A 22,736-nucleotide genomic window follows, 5' to 3' on the forward strand; every position below is an offset into this window, starting at 1 on the left:
ATGTATTAAGATGGGTGTTTGCGGCATATAGTTAGGCTGTCTAATGTTAAGACCTAAAAAAGTAAATACCGTAAATTTTCGACAGTTAATGGTGACATATGTAAAGTCACGTGAAATATGAGTTCCGACACAGCGCCCATGATGGAACAGGCCCATGGACTACAGGGCAAATCTTGCACGTGAAATACTGGTTTAATAACTACCAGTAATCTGAAAGTGTTTAGCTCTGGAACTTTTGGTACGCCTGCGCCGCTGTGCAGTCTTGGGGGCCCCTCTTACCACGAGCATTATATTTCACCTAATATTTGAAGCAACAGTACATTATTATTGTTTTTTACGAGTGAGCTTCCTTTAGCGTCTCACCATTGTTCCAAGGTTATCGCTTGGCTCAAGACGCGCCTCCATGTATTTCAAGCATCCAGAATGTCGTCACGGGTTCAATAGCGAAAGAGAGTTATCTAATCAGATTACAGGCGTGAAGCCAACACTGGCGTAATCATTCCCGATCACAATTCAGCGCCCGCGATTGCGCTGCAATGTCCGACTATTCCAATATTACGAACAGATGCCTTGATTCGTAGATCAACCCGCCGTCGTTGCTCAGTGGCTATGGTGGTGGGCTGCTGAGCACGAGGTCGCGGGATCGAACCCCGGCCACGGCGGCCGTATTTCGATGGGGGCGAAAACACCCGTGTACTTAGATTTAAGTGCACGTTAAAGAACCCCGGGTGGTCGAAATTTCCGGAGTCCTCCACTACGGTGTCCCATAATCAAAAAGTGGTTTTGGCACGTAAAACCCCATAATTTTTTTTATTCGTAGATCAGATTCGGATGGAGGAATATTTTGCGCGAAGCCATAGCTGTGCTTTGATTGTTATTTTCTTTTCCAGCGCTAGCTCACTTTATAATGAGTTATATTCGTGACTCACTCTGTTGGAGCTGCCTTGTTCTTCACATCACTACAGCTTGACAGTATAGACCTGCTACATCTCCATTGAGTGAATACTGAGAACTGGACTAGGATATTTGTTGTGTGTGCGTTTACTCATTTGTACAAATAATTTGTTATTCACAACTGACTTTTTAATCTAAGAAGTTGTAAATGACAGCAACCTGGACAATCACAGAAGGTCTCAAGAATAAAGTAAATTTAAATGCTTATTAGTCTGCTTTCGCCTCATGGCAAGGAAGCAAATTTCAAGTAAAGATGTCCTTAGTATAATTTAAAGCCTATATCCACTTGAAAACGGTTATTCTGAGTTCATTCTTTGTTAGCTGATAATCACTTGGTGTTTCGTATTGTGGGGCCTTGACGTACGTCCAATTTTAACACAGAGGGTCATTGCGAACTTTTCATTTCGGGAAGGCGAATTACCCTCTTGCCTTTCACTCCGCTTCACAACCACGAAAAAGATGAAAGTTCTGCGTGAGTAGCGTCGTTAGTCCTAACCCACGAGCTACAGTAACTGACCTCGCCTGTATCGCTGTCATTTAGGCTTGGATAGGGAATGTATCTTTTAAATCGACGCATCAGGAATCCGAAAAAAGCTGCCCTTGACTAGTGCAGCTAGGTATCTTTCATTTTATACTTCGTCCTGTGAGAGATGAGGCAGGCCACCGACAAGAGGAAGGGCAATATACTAAAGAAAAGGGCAGATAATGGAAGTGTGAAAGGCAAGGAGTTTAACCATGGACGTGCCCGAATGAATGCCGCACACATGGGGAGGGAAAAAATTTATTGGTAATTTAGCGGTAAATGCGAAAGTAATGCGGTAAGCATTACGTCGCGCCTCGGTGAGCTCCCGGATTCATGATTTATGCCACGTTTCCTAAATTGCAGTGGTGTTTTGTTCCTTACTTGATACACGTCCTGTTTCTTCTAGGAGCGAAGTGTAAAAGACGGTGGTGTCTGGGCATACCACCATGCATATATATATATATGTACATACACACACATATATATATATATATCTATATATATGTATATATATATATATATATATATATATATATATATATATATATATATATATATATATATATATATATATATATATATATATATATATATATATATATATATATATATATATATATATATATAAGCAGTTTTCTAAGTGGTCTCATCTCCTCTCTACCTCTCCCTCATGACCAGCTTGCCAAAACTTCACACACTTACACTTTTTTTCTACTTTAACAATCCTAATGCTACGTATTAAAATAAGAGAGAGATAACGAAAAAGAATGAAGCGGTATCGTGAGTGAACCCTGCAGTACACACAGTTCAGGCACTTTCAAGAAGCACAGTTGGTCTTCTGTGGCCTTGTGAGTCGAATGATGCTGAGACCATGTTCCCAGGATATTTTTCTCCGATAGTGGTCTGCCTTGGAACCGGGTAATAGTTGCTCACGGAGCAGAGTGTTGAGTGTGGAAGTAGTCGAGAAGGGGCTCTGTACTGTCTCGTTACCCACCGAAAATTGCATGCGCGCTGCTGGACATTCATAGAAAACTGTATATGCGGCCATATGCAAAATAGCAGCATTGTTTTGCGATGGAAGATTCCAGGTGAGAGAGATGGTTATTACGGAGGTGAGACGCTATCTTCTGCAGCAATTTAGGATTAAATGAATGAGTGAATGCATTCATTAAAAAAGGAGAATCGAACGTTGGTGGAAGCACGTTCCCCTACATTGGGAAAGGAGCGAGGTACAAAAAGAGAAAAAAAAAGAAAGAGTCCAGGTGGTCGGTGAAGTCGCAGTTAAGGGTCGAGAGAATATACGCGGGAATTTCTGAAACCAGTTTAATTTCACTGTAGATGTGTGATGTAGCGAGCAAATGATTGGAGTCACCGCCCAGCATGCGTCCTTTGTGGTAATATAAGAACCCGCCGTTCTTGGTAATTAACGTCTACCAAATAAGAATGTTGGCAATTACTTATTCATCGGCCATATCTCGCCGAGTATTTTGTTCAGCCTGACGTCAGCACTTTATTCAGCGTTTATCTCTGAGAAAATGAGTTCAAGCTATGCTTATTTGCATTACACTGGTGGGCGTAATCAAGCGAAAAGTGAAAGCATTAGAGGGCGCCTGAGTATTATGTGTAGATTACGCACGACAATGATAGCAAGAACACAAAATTATAAGCGAATGGCGGCCATCTTGAGAGGGGCGTGGGCATGCACTCTGTGACAAGCCGTGACAGGACAGTACTTTCACAGCTAACCGGAAGTACTGTATATGTCATGCCCAAAGGTGTACCTGGCCCGGTGGCCAGTAAATGGGACGTAATACAGTGGACTCTCGTTAAACGGAACCTCAAGGGACCGGGGAAATATGTTCCGTTTATCAGGAGTTTCGTTTAGCGAGAGCAGGTTCAGGATTTCGCAATCCGTTCCAGACTGCTTGGTCCCGACGAGACAGGCGTGCGCGCAATTGGCAGTCTCCGCTGAAGCGGATCTCAGGTGCAAAATCTAGGTATTAAAGAGGACTGTATGCTACGGGCACAAACTTTATTGCACAAAAGCGGTAAGCAATGAACTTTTTTTTCAGAGCACTACTAAAATTTTTAAAAAAATCTCAATAGTCCACTTATTCCGTGGAAATCAGCGGGAACTGCGATTTATTGGCTTGTGAAAAAGGACTTTATGTTTGCTTGTTTGAGCTCTCGCAACCGTTTTCTTTGAATGGCACCACTCATACTAGACAGGCTGCTCAAAAACAGCTCAGAACCTTCTTCTCGTTGGAAGAAACTCTTCAGCATTTGGACTGCCGATTCCGCCTGCGCAGGTGTCACCACAGGATCAGAGTCGGCAGTCTCGTGTTCGACTTCTTCATCCTCGTCTTCGCTTTCATCGGGGGGACAGACATCAGCTACAATGCTCTGCACGGTATTTTCCGGACATGTTCCTACATCACTGTGAATTTGAACATACAGACAGTGATGCGTACCGCGATGGGGCTCTGCGTGAACGTGAAGTTGCGGTTTCGAGTCTATTTTCGGTTCCGTTTATACGGTGGTCAGAAAATTCGAGTTCCGATTAACGGGATTTTTTTTACATTGCCTTAATACAAAACCAACCAACTGCGAGGCGTTTGTTCCGTTTAAGCGTTGATTCCGTTTAACCGATTTCCGTTTATCGAGATTCTACTGTATTGAGAGCAGCTTCGGCCATAGCATGTTAACAAACGACCACACAGATACAGTCTGTACAATTCTTGCGTCGTGCGTTTTGCCTCAAGTTGCACAACCGACTTATCCATGTATCCATCGAAATAGTTACGAGCTGCTGCGGTAGCCCATGAGCGTGGATAGCAAAGTCGGCAGGGAAATAATTGGGGGCACCTTAACGAAATCGACAAGTCAAAACAAAAGCCGTCCATGACGGCGTCTCTCGTAGACGCTGTGCGATGTTCGGAAGATAATGTGCCGACTGTAGAAAGGCGGCTGCGGGGTGCTTCCGACGATTACCCTAGCTTGTTTATTCCTTATTCTCAAAAAAAAGAAAAAGAAAAGAAGAAAGAAAAGAACTATCAAAACGCCAGAATCAATCATCACTCGTCGCGACTGAATGCTGATAGGATAAGTCATTTCCAGGCGACGAGCGCAGCTACGCTTTATTGAGAACACTGATAACGCCGCCGGGGCAAGCATTGTGGCGAAGTTCAATGCGCAGCGATAGCTTTTAATTGTTTTATTTTGGTTCTGTTAACGTCATCACGCGTCACCGCGGGAAGTTTGAAAAGTTTAAGGTCATTACGTCCCCTGGTGGCACTCATGAGAACTAAACCTTCGTGTCCAGAAAAGCTGGATATGTTGCAGATGAAAAAAGCGCCGAGAGCGAAGAGATCGCAAGGAAGGTGGAGGAGGAGGTTATCGCGAAAACGTCCGAATAAAAGCATAGTGCCGCGCTCGAGGGGCTTTGCGGTGGCGACGTCTACGAGATGGCGCCAGGCTAGCGCACATCATCTGTATAGAAAGAAAGCGCTGCATGAGCAGAGATTGTCTACGGTGGCTGCTACGAAGCGCTCCCGCGCGTCACCCAGGCGCTTCCTCACACGATCTCCCGATTAGCGAGGCAGGGGTGCCACACTTTGGGTTATCAGTCCTCCTTGTCGTCCCGTGAAGTTCAATGAAATACTCCAATGTTTTACTCTCTGCTTGAGAGTGCACTTATAACCCGCGTTCCTATCTGCAGCGTGCGTGAAAACAAACACTCGAAGAGGGACCAGAAGAGCTGTGCACGCATCAACGTAGTATGGATTGCTCGAAGAATGATATTTTGATACGCACAAGCTTATTCAAGGCAGTGCCGCTTCATGAAAAGGCTCTAGACGGTCCGACTAAGGACTCACGACCGGTAATTCAAGGCAGAGGTAACGAGCGGAGAGAAAGGAGATGGATATATAGATGCATGCACTTAGTGCACACAGTCTGCTACAGACTTCCAAGGTTGATGACAGATGCACATCGTCTCAAAGACCAAAAGTGGCTTTTCGCTTAGCAGTCCTGCTGACAAAACCTTTGATCACGCCTTAGCTGAGCATGGCGGTACTTTACTTGTTAACGTGCAAAGTGAGGTGTGTGAGAAGATGCCGTTCCGCAAGCTCACGTTGCAGCTTGGTCTCCTCCTTGTAGTATTTGTGGAGGGATCAAATACAGGAATAATAACTGAATTGCCATTGCCAAATGTGCTGCAAACGAATTCTTGAACGCTATGCACTGTCAAGACAAGTAAAATATGTAGTTTTTCATAAAAGAATGTATTCGTATGCCTCAAACATTGTGCCAGAAATAGCTGATAACAATGCTTCCATGCTTTTTTGTCTATTTAATGAGTAAAGAAAATGTCACATGAACTTCAGAACTATATCAGATCGAAACCAGCACAGCAGTGCATGCCGGTGATATGATAAACGTGAATGCCATGAAATGAACAAGTTGAGGACAAATATTTGAATGAGACTTTGTCATTCAAGAACTTTGTTAACATTTTTATACATATACAACGGCCAGGGAAAAACATCAATGGCGCTGTCCTTCGTTCCACTGTATTGGGCAGGAGCAGCTGTCACCGGTCGTATGTTGTAAGTGCACTGAAATTGCAGTCGCAACAGTGTGCTCATATAAAAAGCAGGAGTCCTGCAAAATATACGTTAGAAAAGCGAAGCTACAATGTATTATACAAGTGCGAAGATACCGCTTGATAAAGGGCCCCCAAAAAGTGTCACCAGAAATAAAGTTCACTGCATATATACACAAAACCTCGCAACAAGATATTTAAATATACGTGTAAGTCTCCAATAACTCTACGTCTCTAAGCAAAAGTCACTGTACATAATGCGCCGAAGCAAATGAGCATGATGTGCGATTGCAGATTCATAGATTACATAATCTTAAGGCACGCTCCCTCCACTCCCCCGATGGATCGCTCACGACGGAAGGCGGCGCCCTTCCTCCTCCCTTTTCTGCCATGCGCACCCAAATCTGAGCCACCATCACCGGCTCACACATCGCGCCCTCCCCTCCTCCCCTATGCTTTCACTCGCACATACAGCATGCGGCACGCGGTGACGATGTTATCGGCCTTGGACTTTATACGAAACATGACAGCGATGGCAGGAATGCGCCTGAAGTGTCCCTATAATTGCTATCGCAATAATATAATGAGAGTATCCGGCAAGTGAAGAGTCCCGTGGCCCATTACTTTCCGGAAAAAGAGGAGGAGAGGGCACCGAAATGAAAAAAAAATGCCAATGAAAGCATGTTGGCCAGAATTGAATGCCTACTTTGGTAACCTAATGTGGCTACGGATTGAATATTAGAAAACGTGATACGCTTAGTCCACAGAGAACCATACGCACTCTGGTATCCCACACCGGCGAGACTAAAGACTTTCCTGAGAGGTTGCGATACCATTCAAAGCGATGCCCTAAAGCGAACGCGTTGCAATCCGTCGAGTTTCCACAGGGATGGCGGTGAGCAACCATTGTTTCCTTTACCTCCAGAAAGCGTTCAAAACTCTAGCAGGCCAAAATTCACTCAGACAGAGAAAAACGAACGCGCCCCGAAGTGCGCCGCGTGGTGGTGGGGGCAACACGAGGAAAACGCATGCGCTCTGGATGGCTCTGGCAGACCGTGGGTAGCGAGAGCAAGAAAACTGAAGAGGTTAAATGTGTCCTGGCGAATAAAAGTCGAAGTAGAAAAAATAATCAGGAACGTAGTTACCTTTGCTGGTTTTAGTGTCTTGACACCTATGCTCTGGCGCAGGTGAAAAAAAAAGAATGTTGATTTTTTTTCTGTGACATGATGGCACAAATGAACCTTCACAACGCTTCGTCTGATCGGACTTCGCTGCGTGCTTTGTCAACTTGTCTGATAGTGTGTTCATATGGATTGTCTCGTTGTATGGTCCGACGTGCGACTTGATAAAATGAATGCACCTTTGGCGTTAACTGTTTCTAAGAACACTAAGTTCACAAAGCTCCGGAATTGAAAATCTAAAGCACAACTTCGGAAATGTAAATGCACCTTTAGCCTCAAGTGTTTATGAGAACTGTATACCCACAATGTTTTAGAACTGAATTCCATGCGCTCCGTAGATTTTGCGGCCTCCGCGAGATGCCGCGACGAGCCCACTCGCCATCAAAACGCCTTTGAAACTTTGTCCCCGGATGGGATCTTATGCGACTCCAAGTGCATGGGCGTTGCCACGAAATCCAGCCCGATTTCGCAATGTTCGCTCCGAAATGTTTTTTCGAGCGTGAAAAAAACATTCGAGATAAAATCCAGAATGATCTCCGGCGCCGGTGCACTGTTTGGGGGGGGGGGGTTGCATGCCAGCATGAACAAATTTCGGTGGTGGGGGGGGGGCTGAAGTGCCATAAGCCCCTCCCCCCTCTGGCTACGCTCCGGGCCCGCATCACTAACGTTGAGCGCTAGAGGACCTTTGCTAGTTCCTAACATGGATTAAACAGAGCTATGGAGATATTTACTCCCAACAACGTTTTACACTTTCCCAGGAGTGCTTGGTAACCCTTCAAAATGGCTTTGCTGGTATCTGCCTTAAAAGGGCAGGTTTGGACTAGTTTGGGCAAGGTTCTTCCTTGAAGGATTTCATTGTTTGTTTCTGGGACCCTGGCGTAATTGACAGCGAAAGTTTTCATCTGCTTTACTCTGACTGTCCACCCTGTAGGGCGCAGCGGCAGAAAACTATCAACTCTGCTCATCCGATGGATCCCCTATTGAGGGAGGGACAAGATACAAATAAACACTTTTGCGCTTTTTTGATTCAAGAATGACTTTGGAAAGATCTTTTACCGTTATAAATGCATGGCCAATGCAATACAAGGGCAACACAATGATCACTACGCTTTACGTACAGAGATTACGCTCAGAATTATTAATATATTTTCTGGACTCCTGCAAAGCGGCAGGACACGCTAGCTCCCCGTCAAAGCAATGGCCACGAATGTTGTGGAAATAAAGGCCAAGGCGCAAAATCATATCTATGATGGCCATGTACAGCGTGTCACGCGTGCTATCTACCGTATTGTAGAGGCCAATGTAGTTTTCGGGGACGTTGAGAGCCCTGTCAGCCCAACGCATGCAGATGGTAAACTGCTCTTCACCTTTGACACACCTTGTTCCGTCAGGCATTATGCCGCAGTGCACAATGGCTACAAACTGGCTGGAAACCGCATCTCTAACAATTTTTCGCTGTACGGTGTGGGCCATGATCTTAACTCGTTCTGCCTGTCACTGCTTATCCATTTGTCCGTTTTTGTCATCAAGCTCCCCAATGCTGGAACATCCTTTTACCTTTCATCAAGCAAACCGAGTAGATTTTCATAGTATTTAGTGCGCCCAATCAGAGCTTGGCCGGTGTGACACAGGTATTGGGCGGAACTTACAATGAGGTGTAGTGCCGTCCTGGGTTGCTTCTGCTGCGTGCTACACTGTTCTGTTAGGGACTGTGTTACACGAATACCCCTCCGCCTCGACGGGTTGCGGGCAAAGAATCTAAGTGGAACTTGCTTTTCCCGTGCCGCCTAAACCTCTATATAGCACTTATCAGTTAATAAAACCAGTGTTCACAAAATCTGGTTCTGCTGCTCTCGGCTTACAACCCTTTACGTTGGTAAATAGAACGCACTCGTGAAGGGGCACTGCATCGCTTGTGCTGTAGTAGGATATTCACGGGAATTTTCAAGCCAATCCCGCTGCCAGGACATGTTCCTCTTGTTCTTTTTTTTGAAAAGGGGTAGCATTAGGACAGAAGCGAGCGAAGACCGGATGCAACTGACTCTTGCTCACTCGGTTTGCTCCAGAATGAACTTCCGCCATCGAGCAAGTGCGCGCTGCCTGCCTTGCTTATGTCCACTACTTTTCTGGTTTGGTCAAATGGCCCCGACGTCCGAGATGTTTCCACGGAGAGAAGAGTATAAGTTATTTACTGTTGCTTGTGGGGTCACCTCGGCAGATCCGTAAGTGCTGCATGCACATAGTGAGAGACTACCCTCCTTGTAAAGTTGTGGGGCACGAATTATAGCCTCAGTGCTGGAGACAATTTACTTGCAGAACAGTGTGTGGAGGATGGCGATGACTGGGAAAACTGGATGCAAGCAGTCTGTAGTCGTTGTCTGTTGGCAATACCTGGCAGTCGCAAGTTCAGACAAGGTTCATGCGATAGTCACGAGATTTCAGTTGCTGCCATTTAATACGCAGTTCTATACGAGAAGCCTTACCGTTAGAACATGTTTCTTGCATATTATGACTGCAGTGAAGGGACAGAAAGTCAGGGCAGGCACCGCCTGCTAACAACTCCAAATGAGGAAGTGAATAAATCAATAAAGTTTACACGTGCGCTCAAGAAGTGTAAAGAAGCGCCTACAAGCGTGTATTGTAATGCCTTACGGAGTTTTGGTTCTTTCACATACGCGTTTTGGTGATGGCAGAAAGAAACTGTCTATCTTCTCTTCAGAAGGCGGCTTTGTGGCGCACATACCACTCGCGTGTACCACTATCCCTCCGAGACTGAGGTGGTGCAGCCTGCATTGAAAGAAACTAGGTGCTACAAGGCCTGACAGGACTTTACAGGGTTGTCGTTGCCACTAAATTATTTGAAGGTGATTGATTAACGAACGCTCGTAGTCTTCATGAGCGTCTGCGCAATATTAACACCTCACAGTTTTATCCTTTCACGCGTTGCTATTTTTACCGTAGCAAAGATAGCGCAACGCGGAGTGTGCGAAGGGGGCGAGGCCGGGCAGGTGGCACCGAGCGCGCTGAATGCAAGTGGTCGGGTGATGGAAGATTGGGCACGACTCTTTTTCGCCGGCGTAACTTAACCGCTTCTCCTATAGGCGTGCGAAGAATGCGCCGGTCAAGCTGGTGACATATTCGTGAGGCGATTGGCATGTATCGGGACGGTGTTTCAAGGGGTACATACAGTGCGCACACACGTATAATATGCATTCGCAATCACGAAAGAGTGCGAATAAAATAAAAGAAGCAAGATAATCGTCGCGATGTCACGGTTCTTTTCAGTAATTGGGGTTTGCTCACTGCGGTGGAGGTTTGATCAGGTAGAGAGTCGTGCCGGCGCCGTAGTTTGGTGTTGCATACTGCGTCGAGCAAATGGATACGTTCATTCTATACGTCTACTCTAGTTATTTGCACGCGTTTCCGGTGGTACATGCAAGGTATGAGCGTTGAGACGCATTGCATACCAGTATTTGCATACCATCCCCGCCTCCATTTACGGAGTCCCTGGATGTTGTTGCCATTAACATCACGTAAAACATGTTAAAAAGAAATCGCGTAGACATGTATATGTTTGTCAGTTTGACAAAGGTTGGTGCACCAACCGAAATGTTAGAAATTCGACAAAAAGCAAACTAAGTCGTGCTCTTTTTCAGAACATTATATATATATATATATATATATATATATATATATATATATATATATATATATATATATATATATATATATATATATATATATATATTGTGTATATACATAAGTGAGAGTCTGCCAGGATTGTGAAGGACACGCGTACGAAAACAACTGCTTTATTTCCTACGTTTCGGCAGGGCACCAATGGTCGGACAGCGGCTGAAACGTAGGAAAGAAAGCATCGTTTTTCGTACGTGTGTCCTCAACCTACAATATTGGCAGACTCTCACTTGTATATATAAGTGAGCGCAGAGGATATAAGCGCATCTTGCGATGTGGCAAGTCGTGCAGTCACCGCATGCGTGAGCCCCACCTTGGCGCAAATGCGGACGACCTCGAAGCTGTCGTCCTTTTCGACCACAGAGTGCCTCTGGTACTCCCACTCGAACACGGGTTCGAGCAGCGTCGACAGCACGAACAATTTTCCCAGGGAGACTCCAGCGCTGGCGAAGGTCTGGCCGAACGATGTCATGGTGACATTGGGGAGCAGGTGCGGATGCCGGAAGAGTGCCACAGAGTCCGGTCTCAGTCTGTGCGCAGGATTCCGGTGGGGCAAATGCTTCTGGAAGATGTGCAGCCATGATCGCAGCTGAGAGGCGTTAAGGAAGTGGAAGGCCTTCTGCATCTGTGATGGACAAAGAGAGGCCGTATTTTTGTAAGCACGATGGCTGCAGGAGGATACCGCAGCGAAAGGAGAAGCACAAGAAAATTGACAAACAAGAGTGCTAGAGCGAATTTTATGCTTGGTGAGGATGTCTCTCAGTTTTCATGGTGTGCCTTGCACCAATGGCGCATAGAATTTGATTTTGTACATACACGCATAGCTGTAAAATGTGTCCGTTGTTTTGAATTCGTGAACGTACGAGCAAGCTTGATATTGGTAGAAGCCTCGATAGGTTGACGAGCACTGTAGTGATTCCTTGCGCAGACACGCTACCATTCAGTCAGCCAACAAAAGCACGAAGCAGCGCATAGATTGCCTGTCTCCAACTCGTTGCCATAAATGCCAAAATCGCCAAGTGCAGAGACGCCGGCTGAGTAAGAAGCTTCGTGACATGGAAACGGGAAAGCAAAGGCGGTGATATGGATACAAACAGCGAGAAACGACTGTAGACGACGTTATTCGCTGGCGCACATGTATATTGAACTTTTGTGTTTATCTGCTTATTTAACTTCATTTTCTTACTTACAACGCCAACCGGCACTCCAGTAGTTTGAGGGGCACTTGCCGCGGCATGTTGACCCGTCAGTGATTAGAGAAGTAGCAGAAGTGATGTGGTTAAGGAAGGAGCTGTTAAGGCCGTCATAGTCACTGGTGCACAGATATCGGTGAGCATAACCCGATTTTCACCGTCATCGAAAAAGCCTAATGGCGCGTGCTGAGTAACCTATCATCACAGTTGCCAATAAGAACACTGTTGACACATTCAGAATGTGTAATGTCCGCATTTCCAAAGCCGGTCCCAGCGCGTCTGGTCTCTTCCCGGCACTACACAAAGTTATTTTCGCGTGAACTTCATGTTTGCTCTGTCAATTGTTCAATGGGCTTCTTGCACATGGAGCTCCACCATCGATGGGCCCACTTCGTTCACGTGCTTCGTGAAATAAAAGCATCCCTGGTGCCTTTTTTCTCATCTCGCTGCAGGTGACTAAGCCGCATTTTCCAGTTTTGAGTGTCCTTTAACAGTCAGGAGACGCTTTGCAAGTTTCGAAGTTCAACATGGCATATGAAAGTGGGAAAGATGCAGGTTTCGATCATTGGAACCTGACGGCATCTGTAGAAAACTTGTTCGACGAGTCCTTTGAAACGATAAGCGGTACGCTGCAATGGCCACTGAATCGCACCGTGTGCGTCCTCCTTTCATGTCAGGCTGTCTCAGCACAATCACTGCAGTAAAAGGTCGTCCCACGTGCCTCGCCTATCTAAACTTGAGATCATGCCAGCAAGATCTCCTTCTGGGTACCTCGTTGCCTAATTTACCTCCTGTAGCGAGAATACAATATGTCTGCATTCTCCGTTAACCGGCATCTGATATCGTCGTTGTCTCGTCTGCAGCAATTTCGCGCCTTTTCATGGCAATGCATGGCGTGCTCCCGGACTCGCATGCCTAATACCCATATTTGCAGGCCACTTTACTTTTGTCAGTGCCAAAGCGCCATGTTTTACATGCAGATGTTGAGAAAGTGCTTGCAAAGATATGCAAATACTTACAATCTTCTTTAGGTTGCCGGCATCACATGTCATCGAGGAGGAAAGTGCTCAAGTTTTTTTTTTGTCGGTTATCATAATCTCATTATGGATTTAACAAGTGGCGTGAACCGCGTGCCAAGCGTCGAAGCTGTGTTCGTCTGTTTCAAATGCGCCTGTTTTCTTCCATCGACTACCCTTCTTGCAAGTGGAAACTAGTCTCTTGATAAAACGATCCTCGCGAAGGCCGCCCTAGCCTAGCCACATAGGCTATTGGTCCAACTAATATTGTATGCGTTCTTTGAATTGTTTAAATAAAGCTCACTTTTGGATTGATTGATTCTTACGTATTACGGCGTCTACGAATTTAGTGCCTTTACATTTGGGCTCACCAATGCATGCGTGGGGAGCTTTTGTCCAACCGTTAAATCTTCGCGATATTAGGCACTGGTCTTAGTGGTATTCTCTGCGGAACACGGTAACATCGCAAAAGAAGGCAACACGCACACAAAAAAGCGTGCTACACAAATCCGTCCAGTGCTGTATTATGTTTTTGTTTCTTTGTCCGCAGCCTCAATGCTCCATGCCGCCGAGCAGTGTTCGAATCGTCGTCCTACTGCATCACGTTCGCCTTGCGGTCGAGGAGGATCACTAGCAATGTTGGGCTGCCGAGAAAAAAATTCAAGGGGTTGACGTTCGCTGCAGCAGCCCCCTTTCGATGGAGGCGAAATCACTACTGCTGCTTTGCTGAGGCGAATTAGCGTGCCTTGAAGAAAGACGAGCGCAGTGAAAATTATTCTGAACCTCCGCGTTGTTGCCTTGTCATAGGTCTAGGGCGCCCCATTAAGAATCAAAGCGTTATCCAGAATATAAATATTCCACAGGGCAAAGTGCCGATTGCCACCCATAGAATGTCCGTTGTACCACTGCAATATAAAGAAAGAAAATAATGCCCTAACACACTTTCCCCCCAGTGCAAACGTCTGTGAAGAACCGGAATCAAGAGCCTCCTTTATGTTTTCCATGGGATACAGCAAATGTCTTATCGTCAGGGCAACTGAAACCATGCTTGACAAATGAAGACCCTTCACAGTAAAGACTTGTGGAACGATATTTATGGCTGCTGGGGCCAAAAAGGAGGGGGCTCCACGGTGTAGCTTGTGACCCACGGTCGACGGCGGGGATCCAAAGGAATCTTCCGGGTCATATTGTTTCATTGTCCACGTGACCATCTATCACGGCAAAGCAGTGCAATCGGATACCACGTGAAGAGTGAACAAGTATTGCCGGGCACGCGCTTACGTCGCCTAATGCTGGACAACACGTCTAACAAAATCGCTTAGTGAGACAGTGGCTTCCACATTTCTCACAATGGATAGCGAAATTACCGTCTCTTTTCTACTTCTCCGGTCGTTGTTACAACGTCCAATTTACCGAATGTAGTGGGTCGGTGTATATATTTATGGGTTCTTTCTTTTATCACACAAAGATTTCTCGTGTCAAAAAAAAAACGAATACAACTGTATATTGCCGCAGTGTTCGCGATGCTCTCTCAATGTCTGTGGGTGTTTTGAATACAATTTCTGAAAGCAAAATTGCTCGTCTCGCCCTAAAACTGTTGTGAAGGTACGTAATACTGGAACTGCTTTTTGTCGTTGACAACTCAGTCGCGAAGTGCATTTGAAATCGACCAATACAGGTGGTTATTTGAAGGCTTGAAGAGTATATACGTGGAAGAAGTTTCTAATTCAAGCCATGAATACACTGCTCAGTGCAATGTTGAAAAGTGGTGTGGTGAGGATTCAAGTGCGTGGGTTTGTTGAAACAATTCTCATCATAAGATGATGGACGATCGAAGCATCAAAAGTCTTGATACCAAAATTCTCATACAGGGACCAGACCAACCATTTGCAATATTCCCCTCTCTTTACAAGTTAGAATATGTTTTATAGATTTTGCTGTTGAACATTCATTGTCAAAATCATGTAGAATATGGTGTAGGAGGTGGTGCTTGTTGACTACACGAAACTCCGCGATTCTAAGCGTAGGAAAGGATAAAAAGATTGACGGGGCATCCATCCCTTTGAGAATCATTGATGGATGAACACGATTACCAATATACACAGCGACCCAGTGGTCCATGCCCATGGAATTGAACATACTCAAAGGCATAAGTTGCCCTCCACAAGTTGTCTGTTTGGGCGCATAGGCCGTGGCCCATACTCAGCGGCACATATCCAGTGGCAAAAGTTGGCGTGAAAAAGGCCACAAACGGATATCATTTAAAGAAGCACATGAAGATTCCAAAGAATGTTTATCGCAATATTAGGAGTCACGCCCGCCAACTAAATTTGTGGTATGTATGCAATAGTGCGCCTTTATTTTCATGCAGAAATCTTGCTTTATGTTCGCACCGCTTAGCTAAAAAGATGCAGTTAAACCGAACAGAACAACTTCGCGTACAATCCAATAGCCGCAGGCCATTAAAATCTGATAAACTACGCCGAACTTGCAAAGGCCAGGTTGCCTGGTGTCTTGAGACTGCAGTCAGCGATCCATGCAGTGTGCAATTTTAGCGCGTGCTGCCGTTGTGGCATGAAGTCGTACCAACAAGTTAGGGCCGAATGGTCCATGGATCACTTTCGGTGATACTAGTACCACTTTGATTAACTTGATGTACGAGCGGAAACGCACAAAAGTAATGACGTGCCTCTTCGGAGCGTTATTTTCACGCCGCTTTGAAAGCAAACGCGCCACCCGCACTGAAGTGTAGCGCTAGATGGAAGTCATGCAAAAGCATACTCCAAATTGATCGAACGAGAAAAGTGCAGATTTAAGAATGTAAATATGAATCTTTAATGCTTATACTGGCCTTCATGAGCACGGTTTCTCTGCGAGGCACGAACTTCGTGCTGAGCTCGGCGTGCAGGTGCGCCAGGTCGTGGGCCAGCTCGTCCACGTTCTGCGTGACCTCGTCAATGGCGCTGACCACTCTCTGCGTGAGCTGCTCTTGGCTGTCGTGTTCCGAGCAGTCGCGAAGCACCGGGCCCGCAAATAGCGGCCTCGCCGGCTCCACGCTTAGAAGGCCCGAGTCCGGGTTCTGGTGCAACCACAGCAAGCTGGGCACGTCGGACTTCAGGGACAGCTCCACGACGTTATCTAGAAGACGCTCAGGGCTGTTGACGTCGAGCAGCCAAGTGCGTGCGCTGACGCCAACGTCCTGCAGGAAGCCATACATTGTATCGTGCAGGTCGAGTTCCATGCGATATGCCACGTGACAGCCAGTGAACAGGGCGGACAACTCTCGGAACGTGGGCGGCGTGGCGGTCTCCGTAGTGGTTGCCGACGGCGGGAGAACCAGCTTGAGAAGCGATTGCAAAAAGAAACGTGAAATGTTAGTTACAAAAGGGCCTAAACAATCATATGGGGGGCAGTCATAAGTAATACACCAATGCCACAAATAGCAATATTTTCCGGCCTTAACTTGTGTACCACCAATGTGGGCCGAAAATTATTGCTTTGCGCTCCAGGCCAGGTAACACGACTTTTGAGCAGCCCGCAGTCATGTGAACACGGGAGGTGTTCTCAAGTTCGCGGCTAAGGTCGGAATAATGTCCACAGTGGACCAGGTTTGCAAGAAAGTTTACGATAAGACCAAATACGCCATAGGGCCAACGCTTGAATGAGGCAGATATATTGTATGAAGCGTACCGCAAAACAACTGAGTTGCTTGCTGCATTGGCTGACGTTGGCGCTGTGGCAGTCTGTGACTGGCGAGTATGAACAAACGACGCTTTTTATTTTCGTCTTTTAAACTAGTGCTCGCAGCTTGCCCTGCACTTCAATCATACAAGGACACCTGCCACATTTCCTTGCGTGGTTCATTGTTGCTGTTGTCCCCTGCATTGCGGAAATGAATGAAGAACTGTCCTTGCCATCGTTTCGGGCCTATTACGACGGGCTAAAACGCAGAGAAACTTAATAAAGAAATATTGCAGCACCATTTTCATAGCATTTGTGCAAAGTTGATTAGTCAAGACGTTGTTTTATTGCGTGCATCGCCTGACAGATGAGGATGCGTCTCAAGGATTCGGAAGCTGATGAGTAGCAAGAACGCTTTGTCATTTTTTTTCAGCAGCCACCTCTCCATAGAGCAATTGATTTTTTATTCGACATAATTAGGGGATAAAATTGTTATAGCATGGAGGCTCGTTTCATGCAGATGCTGCAAGGGCGACTTAAGAATTGCAATTCCTCATTAGCCATCGCCCGTATTTCTAAGGTTAACCAGTTCCTGGCTTCACAAACCTGAATGCATTTTCGCGCACCATCTTTGTGGCAGGCCTCTAAGTAAACGAAGGGTATTTATAGCAGATGCAAGAGTGGGGCGCTGTGGACATTAATTTTTTTTTTCATTGAGGACAAGCAATAGCTGGTCTAAGGGGCGCCCCTTCCCCAACACTGCAGCAACTTATCTGAACGTTCGTCAAGTTGTCTGTCATTTTCGTTCACGTAGGGACACCCTTTCTGGAGCCTCCTTGTCTTAGTTCTTGGCAGAAACAATGCACGTACGCTCTTTTTTATCTCCCCCACAGTCGAGTTATAGCAGATATCACCATGGTTACTTTATATCAGCGCAATCTGCGCTGAACATCGTTGCATCCCTAAAATCGTTGTCTGGCTATTCTTGGTAATGTTATTACCGAACCGTTAAATGCAATGGAAAGGAACGAAGGCGTGCTCCCAACGACCACGACACCGGTTACACCATCTCTGACCGAAGTAGCGAAAGCGCGAACCACTTTATGTAAATGCGAAGTGTGCAGTGATCGATCACTATCTTCAACAGAAAGTCGTTATCCACGACGTTCCCTGCAATGCGTTAATTTGTATACCGCACAAATGAAGACATAGATGTCTAAAGTGACGGCATAGGTTAATGTCTTGCTGTTAAGTACAGCGTGACGCTGCTTATTTTCCAGCTGTTACTCGTCGAAACGACCAGCTAGGCGAGTCGGTAGGCTAATATCTTCGAAGTCAAACAGCGCAAAAGCGATGAAGGACGAAGACAAGACAACGGCCCTGTTTTCTGGGTCTTCTTTCTTCGACCGTTAAGAGCTGCTTGATTTCAGAGATCTTAGGCTTTTTTTTAAATAGATGAAATGGAACTTTGAGTTCGCAGCAATGTTCACTCTCCTTAACTTTCTTGTGCTTGCGGCAGGCTGTCGTCTTTCTAAGTTCTTTTGATGCTGTAACTTCATCTTCATATCTCTGATATTTAGAATTTTAATTGGCTTTGATTTTGCGCTTTAAGATCTATTGCAATATAGCTTATAATCTTTGCTGTGTAGGCCGCATGTACCTGCAACACACTTTCACACAGCCTTTCCTACCAAATACCTGGCGTTAACTTAAAAGGCCAATCACTTTTCTTTGTCTCAGCGATCTCAGTGGAATCGTCTCTCAAGCCTACTGTAGACATAAAGCATGAAATAAAGCGGTTGTTTCTGACGGTAACGTTACTTTCCTTCTTTTTTACCCGTTACCCGTTTACCGGTAAATTTTACCCGTTATTTGGCGAAGAAACGTGTAATTCAAACCAAGAAACCACGCGTGAACTTTTCTCTTGTCTTCCCGACTTTCGAGCATTTAACGCATGTTTCGAACTGGGTTACTAGAAGGCACGCTAAAGAAAAAAATACGTCCCCTTTATTAGTAAATTACCCTTGTACAATACCCCAAAACTGACCGTTAGATCGGTCAATGAGATACGACGCGAAAATGAAAAGCAGTCATCGACTCTAGAGGTTTCCGCACCGGCTTCCCTTGACGCCATGAATCTTCGTGTCATCTGCTCGGGGCATTTACTTCTTACTATCGGCAAAAATTGACTACATTGCCTTCTAGGTGAGCAAGAAACTCAATTGAGCCATATTAAAAGACTTGTACTGATTTACAATAACCGAAATGCACAAAAATACACCGAAACCTGAGACATCACACTCGTGTAGTGCTGCCGCAGTTCACATGCGAAGTAAAAAAAAACGAAAAAAATTCATGTTTTTCCAATAGTAAATCTGTTACTGCGAAATGAACGGAAACAAAGGCATCAAAGAATCTTCATCACATGAAATCGATTTAGCGTTTATTTTTACTGTTCTTTTCAAGGTCAATCTTCTTTCAGAGATGTACGACGGCACCTTTTTCGATGCAGATTCTTATGTATACAAGAATAATTAACGTACATTGGGATGCTTCCTTCCCCTTCAATAGGCAGAGCTGTTTATCTGAGAATAAAACATTGTTGGAAACCTGTAAAATACGTATTCTTGCCTGCTTCTTGTCCAGAACCGGACACTAGAAGTCACTTTAGGGGAGAGGAAGCGTCAGTATTCACTGTGCCTCCATTTCTCGCAACCTCCTCCTTTACAGCGAAGCTGTTTATGGGAAGGCTTTCGCGCATTTTTGTTCTGTGTCAAGAAAAACTACCATCATCAGCAATGGCTCATACCCCCCTAAACAAGCGTGCAATGGCACGACGACATATAAGCCTGTGCATAATGACAGGGATCAGCCATATATATATATATATATATATATATATATATATATATATATATATATATATATATATATATATATATATATATATATATATATATATATATAGTTGCCCACGCAAATGTGTGCTAAGCAGCTTCGCGGGTCACCCACCTTCACAGAGTCGAATGGCTCATGCTTTTTGCCTTATAGTTGCGTTGCAATCTAATCACAGCAGAAACAGCATTTCCGTGCATACAACTTTAGGACACTGGCAAAGAAATAATTTACCTTCGTATAACGGTATGAAGTCTTCATATGAAAAATTTGTGTTGGTTTAAAGATACCTACTTTCAGTGTCTTTGAAAATCAAACTTTGCAGTACAAGAAAAATTCACCCTGGTCCAATCATTTTAGGAGAGAGCGCTACCTTTTCGGGGCTGTCACTGTGCTAGCTAAGCCAAACCAGTATGCTATAGGCACCGGGCGGTCGTCGTAAGGTGCCAGCAGCACGCTGGCAAACAGCGCCGCGCGGACCACGCGGACATGCCACGCGGACGGCGGGGAGAAGGGGCACACCGTGCTTCCACTCGCCCACGTTGAATGGCGATCCGAAAAACCCATTCCCGTGCTTCGGCTTATGAGAAAGACTGCCGCTTGCACGATGCATGTCACATTCGCCGCACCAGGTCGCATAAAAAAACAGGAAACGACTGCAAATGGCGGTGCACATGCTCCCCGAATTGCAAAGCCCACCGCAGCAAGCTAAAATGTAGGTGTCCAGCAGCTCATTTGCAGGTGCTATTTAGGTGTGCACGTTAACATTGTAGCATCGTTAATGCGTCTTCGTTGGCGGCGCAACAAAAAAAAAATCACGAACAAAATACAAGTGCTCTTTTTTTTTCTTGCACAGCTTGTTGATCGCGCTAGTGTGAGTAGATTCCCGTTCTCTACCTGGATAGGATAGGATAGGATAGGATAGGATAGGATAGAATAGGAATAAACTTTATTTGTCCAACGGATATTGCTGTTGGTGCCCGGGGATAGGCTGCCAGAGGTCCCTCGCCCGAGGAAAATCTTCCGCGGTTCTCGTAAGGTTCTCTATCTGTCTCTTTCATTATTTTGCGATGATATGTCGCTCTTACCGTCTCAAATAGTAGTCCCAATCTACAGTTTTGGTCTATTTCAAACAATTTAACATGACGAGAACCATCGCCGACGGCTGGTACACGTCTAATGCCGGTATTGATGGCAAGTGTGAACATGCCACTGCGTTGGCATTCTCCATCTATGCACAGCACACAGAGCCGTGTGCCAGAAACAGCCAGAACAGGGAAGCGCGAGGAAACAAAGTATAGCCTAAGGAAGGAAGACTAAGCCATTGGTAGGACGGCAAAATAACAACTACAAATACGCGCTTTCGCCTTCAGTGCCAAATTTGCGGAGCCGTCACACATGCGGAGGAGAAGACCCATTGGCGCTGACTACGGGCGGGGCCGGGGGTGGGGTGGTGGTGCTGTAAGGCTCGATTACCCCCCCCCCCCCCCCCCCCCTTAACGATTGGTTCTGGAGGCATCCTGTCTACTTTTGTACCGTTTTGGGCAAATCAACTGAAGAACTACAGTTGACTAAAAGTTGAAAGAACAGCACAGTCTTAAATTACCGCGGCTACATAGAATTGCCTCGCACCAACAAAGATGACAACACAAAGAGTTCTAGATCCAGTGAACGTTTCGGTGAATGTTGATGCTGAACGGCTCATCGTTCACCGTAGTATGTTCATAGATATAACAAGGCAGCGCATTAGACTCTTGAAAACGTTTCCGGATGTTGCAGAGATGCTTTCGGACGATAACAGGGAGCCGCTGCGAGATCTTTTGCCCGAGATGGCTAAGCTTGTCCGAATTGCTTTGACTATCCCAGTCGCGTTACGCACATTTCAGAGATCATTTTCATGTCTCCGTCGCGTCAGAACCAACCTGAAGTCAACAATGGGACAAGCGCGGTTAAATCACATAGCAGTTCTTTATGGGCACGAGGAGCTCGCCTGCAGAATAAGTCTCAGTCATATCGCACACGGGTTTATTCACAGATCAACTGCGCGTAGAAACACATTCTCGATTGGGCGGTATACCCTTTGTATACAAAGACAATGAACTTCATCACAGTATACTGCGCTAGCTCTACTCAAGCTACAACAGCTGCCCCTAACCTCTGGCCTTTGAGTATTATTCTTATCTTTTAGTTTTGTATCGCGTTTGTTAGGTTACATATTTTAAAGGAGAAGCATTTATAATGTGTACATAGATTTTATATTGTTAGGGTATTTTGGAAATGTTGGCACTGCCCAGTGTTTTTTAGACGTAAGGAGCCTAAAATCTCTCTAATTTTTAATTGTTGGCTTATGGTGGAGATGTTTGCATTGTCTAGTGGTTCTTACGAACGAAACCGATGAAACCGATGAAACAGGATGGCCTTATCAGCGTCAGTCATGTTTGAGCAACTGCTCATGAACGAAGAATCTCAACATCACTGTCCAGGTTTAGTTTTCATGAGGTGAATTTGCAATGCAAATAGAAAAAAAAAACGATGGAACATAATCAACCAAGGTAGCTGGCTGCTGCGCCAGATCTGGCCCTCACACTTCATTACATTTGAGGCGTTGCCGCTTGATGGCACAACGGGTCCTAATTCATCCCGCGCCTGGTGGCTATAGTGCAGGGGTGGCCAGCGAAGAGCCACTAAAATAATATTTTTAATAACGAGCCTCAGTAAAAGATTATGCGTGCCTCTGCTTTCGCAAACACTAGAGACCAGTGGAACTGGATGAAAAGGCCAGTAAAATAGCACCAACCGCACGTTGGTGTGTGGTGTTTGCGATAGCAGAGCCACGCACAATTTTTTTCCACTGTGAGAAAGATTAGCGCCGAATCGAGCGCGCGGGTTTTTATCGGAGAGCAATGGCGTCACACCCCCTGGGTCCCCGGTGCGCCATTCCTTGTCCTTCGCTAGGATTGACCCATCCTCGCCGCGTCGCTATGCTGCGCGATG

At 45.6% G+C, this 22,736-nt stretch overlaps 1 protein-coding gene across 1 annotated transcript in view; it reads right to left on the bottom strand.

The window, feature by feature from the left end:
- Positions 1-22,736, bottom strand: part of LOC135900529 (uncharacterized) — a 69,020-nt gene that overhangs the window by 18,815 nt on the left and 27,469 nt on the right. The window contains exons 4-5 of the mRNA XM_065430011.1: positions 16,018-16,506; positions 11,271-11,582 (exon numbers count right to left, since the gene is read on the bottom strand). Of these exons, the coding sequence (XP_065286083.1) occupies positions 11,271-11,582; positions 16,018-16,506 (801 nt within the window). The remainder of the gene's footprint in view (positions 1-11,270; positions 11,583-16,017; positions 16,507-22,736) is intronic.

Source organism: Dermacentor albipictus, chromosome 5, assembly GCF_038994185.2.
Source record: "Dermacentor albipictus isolate Rhodes 1998 colony chromosome 5, USDA_Dalb.pri_finalv2, whole genome shotgun sequence".
Taxonomy (NCBI): Eukaryota; Metazoa; Arthropoda; class Arachnida; order Ixodida; family Ixodidae; genus Dermacentor; species Dermacentor albipictus.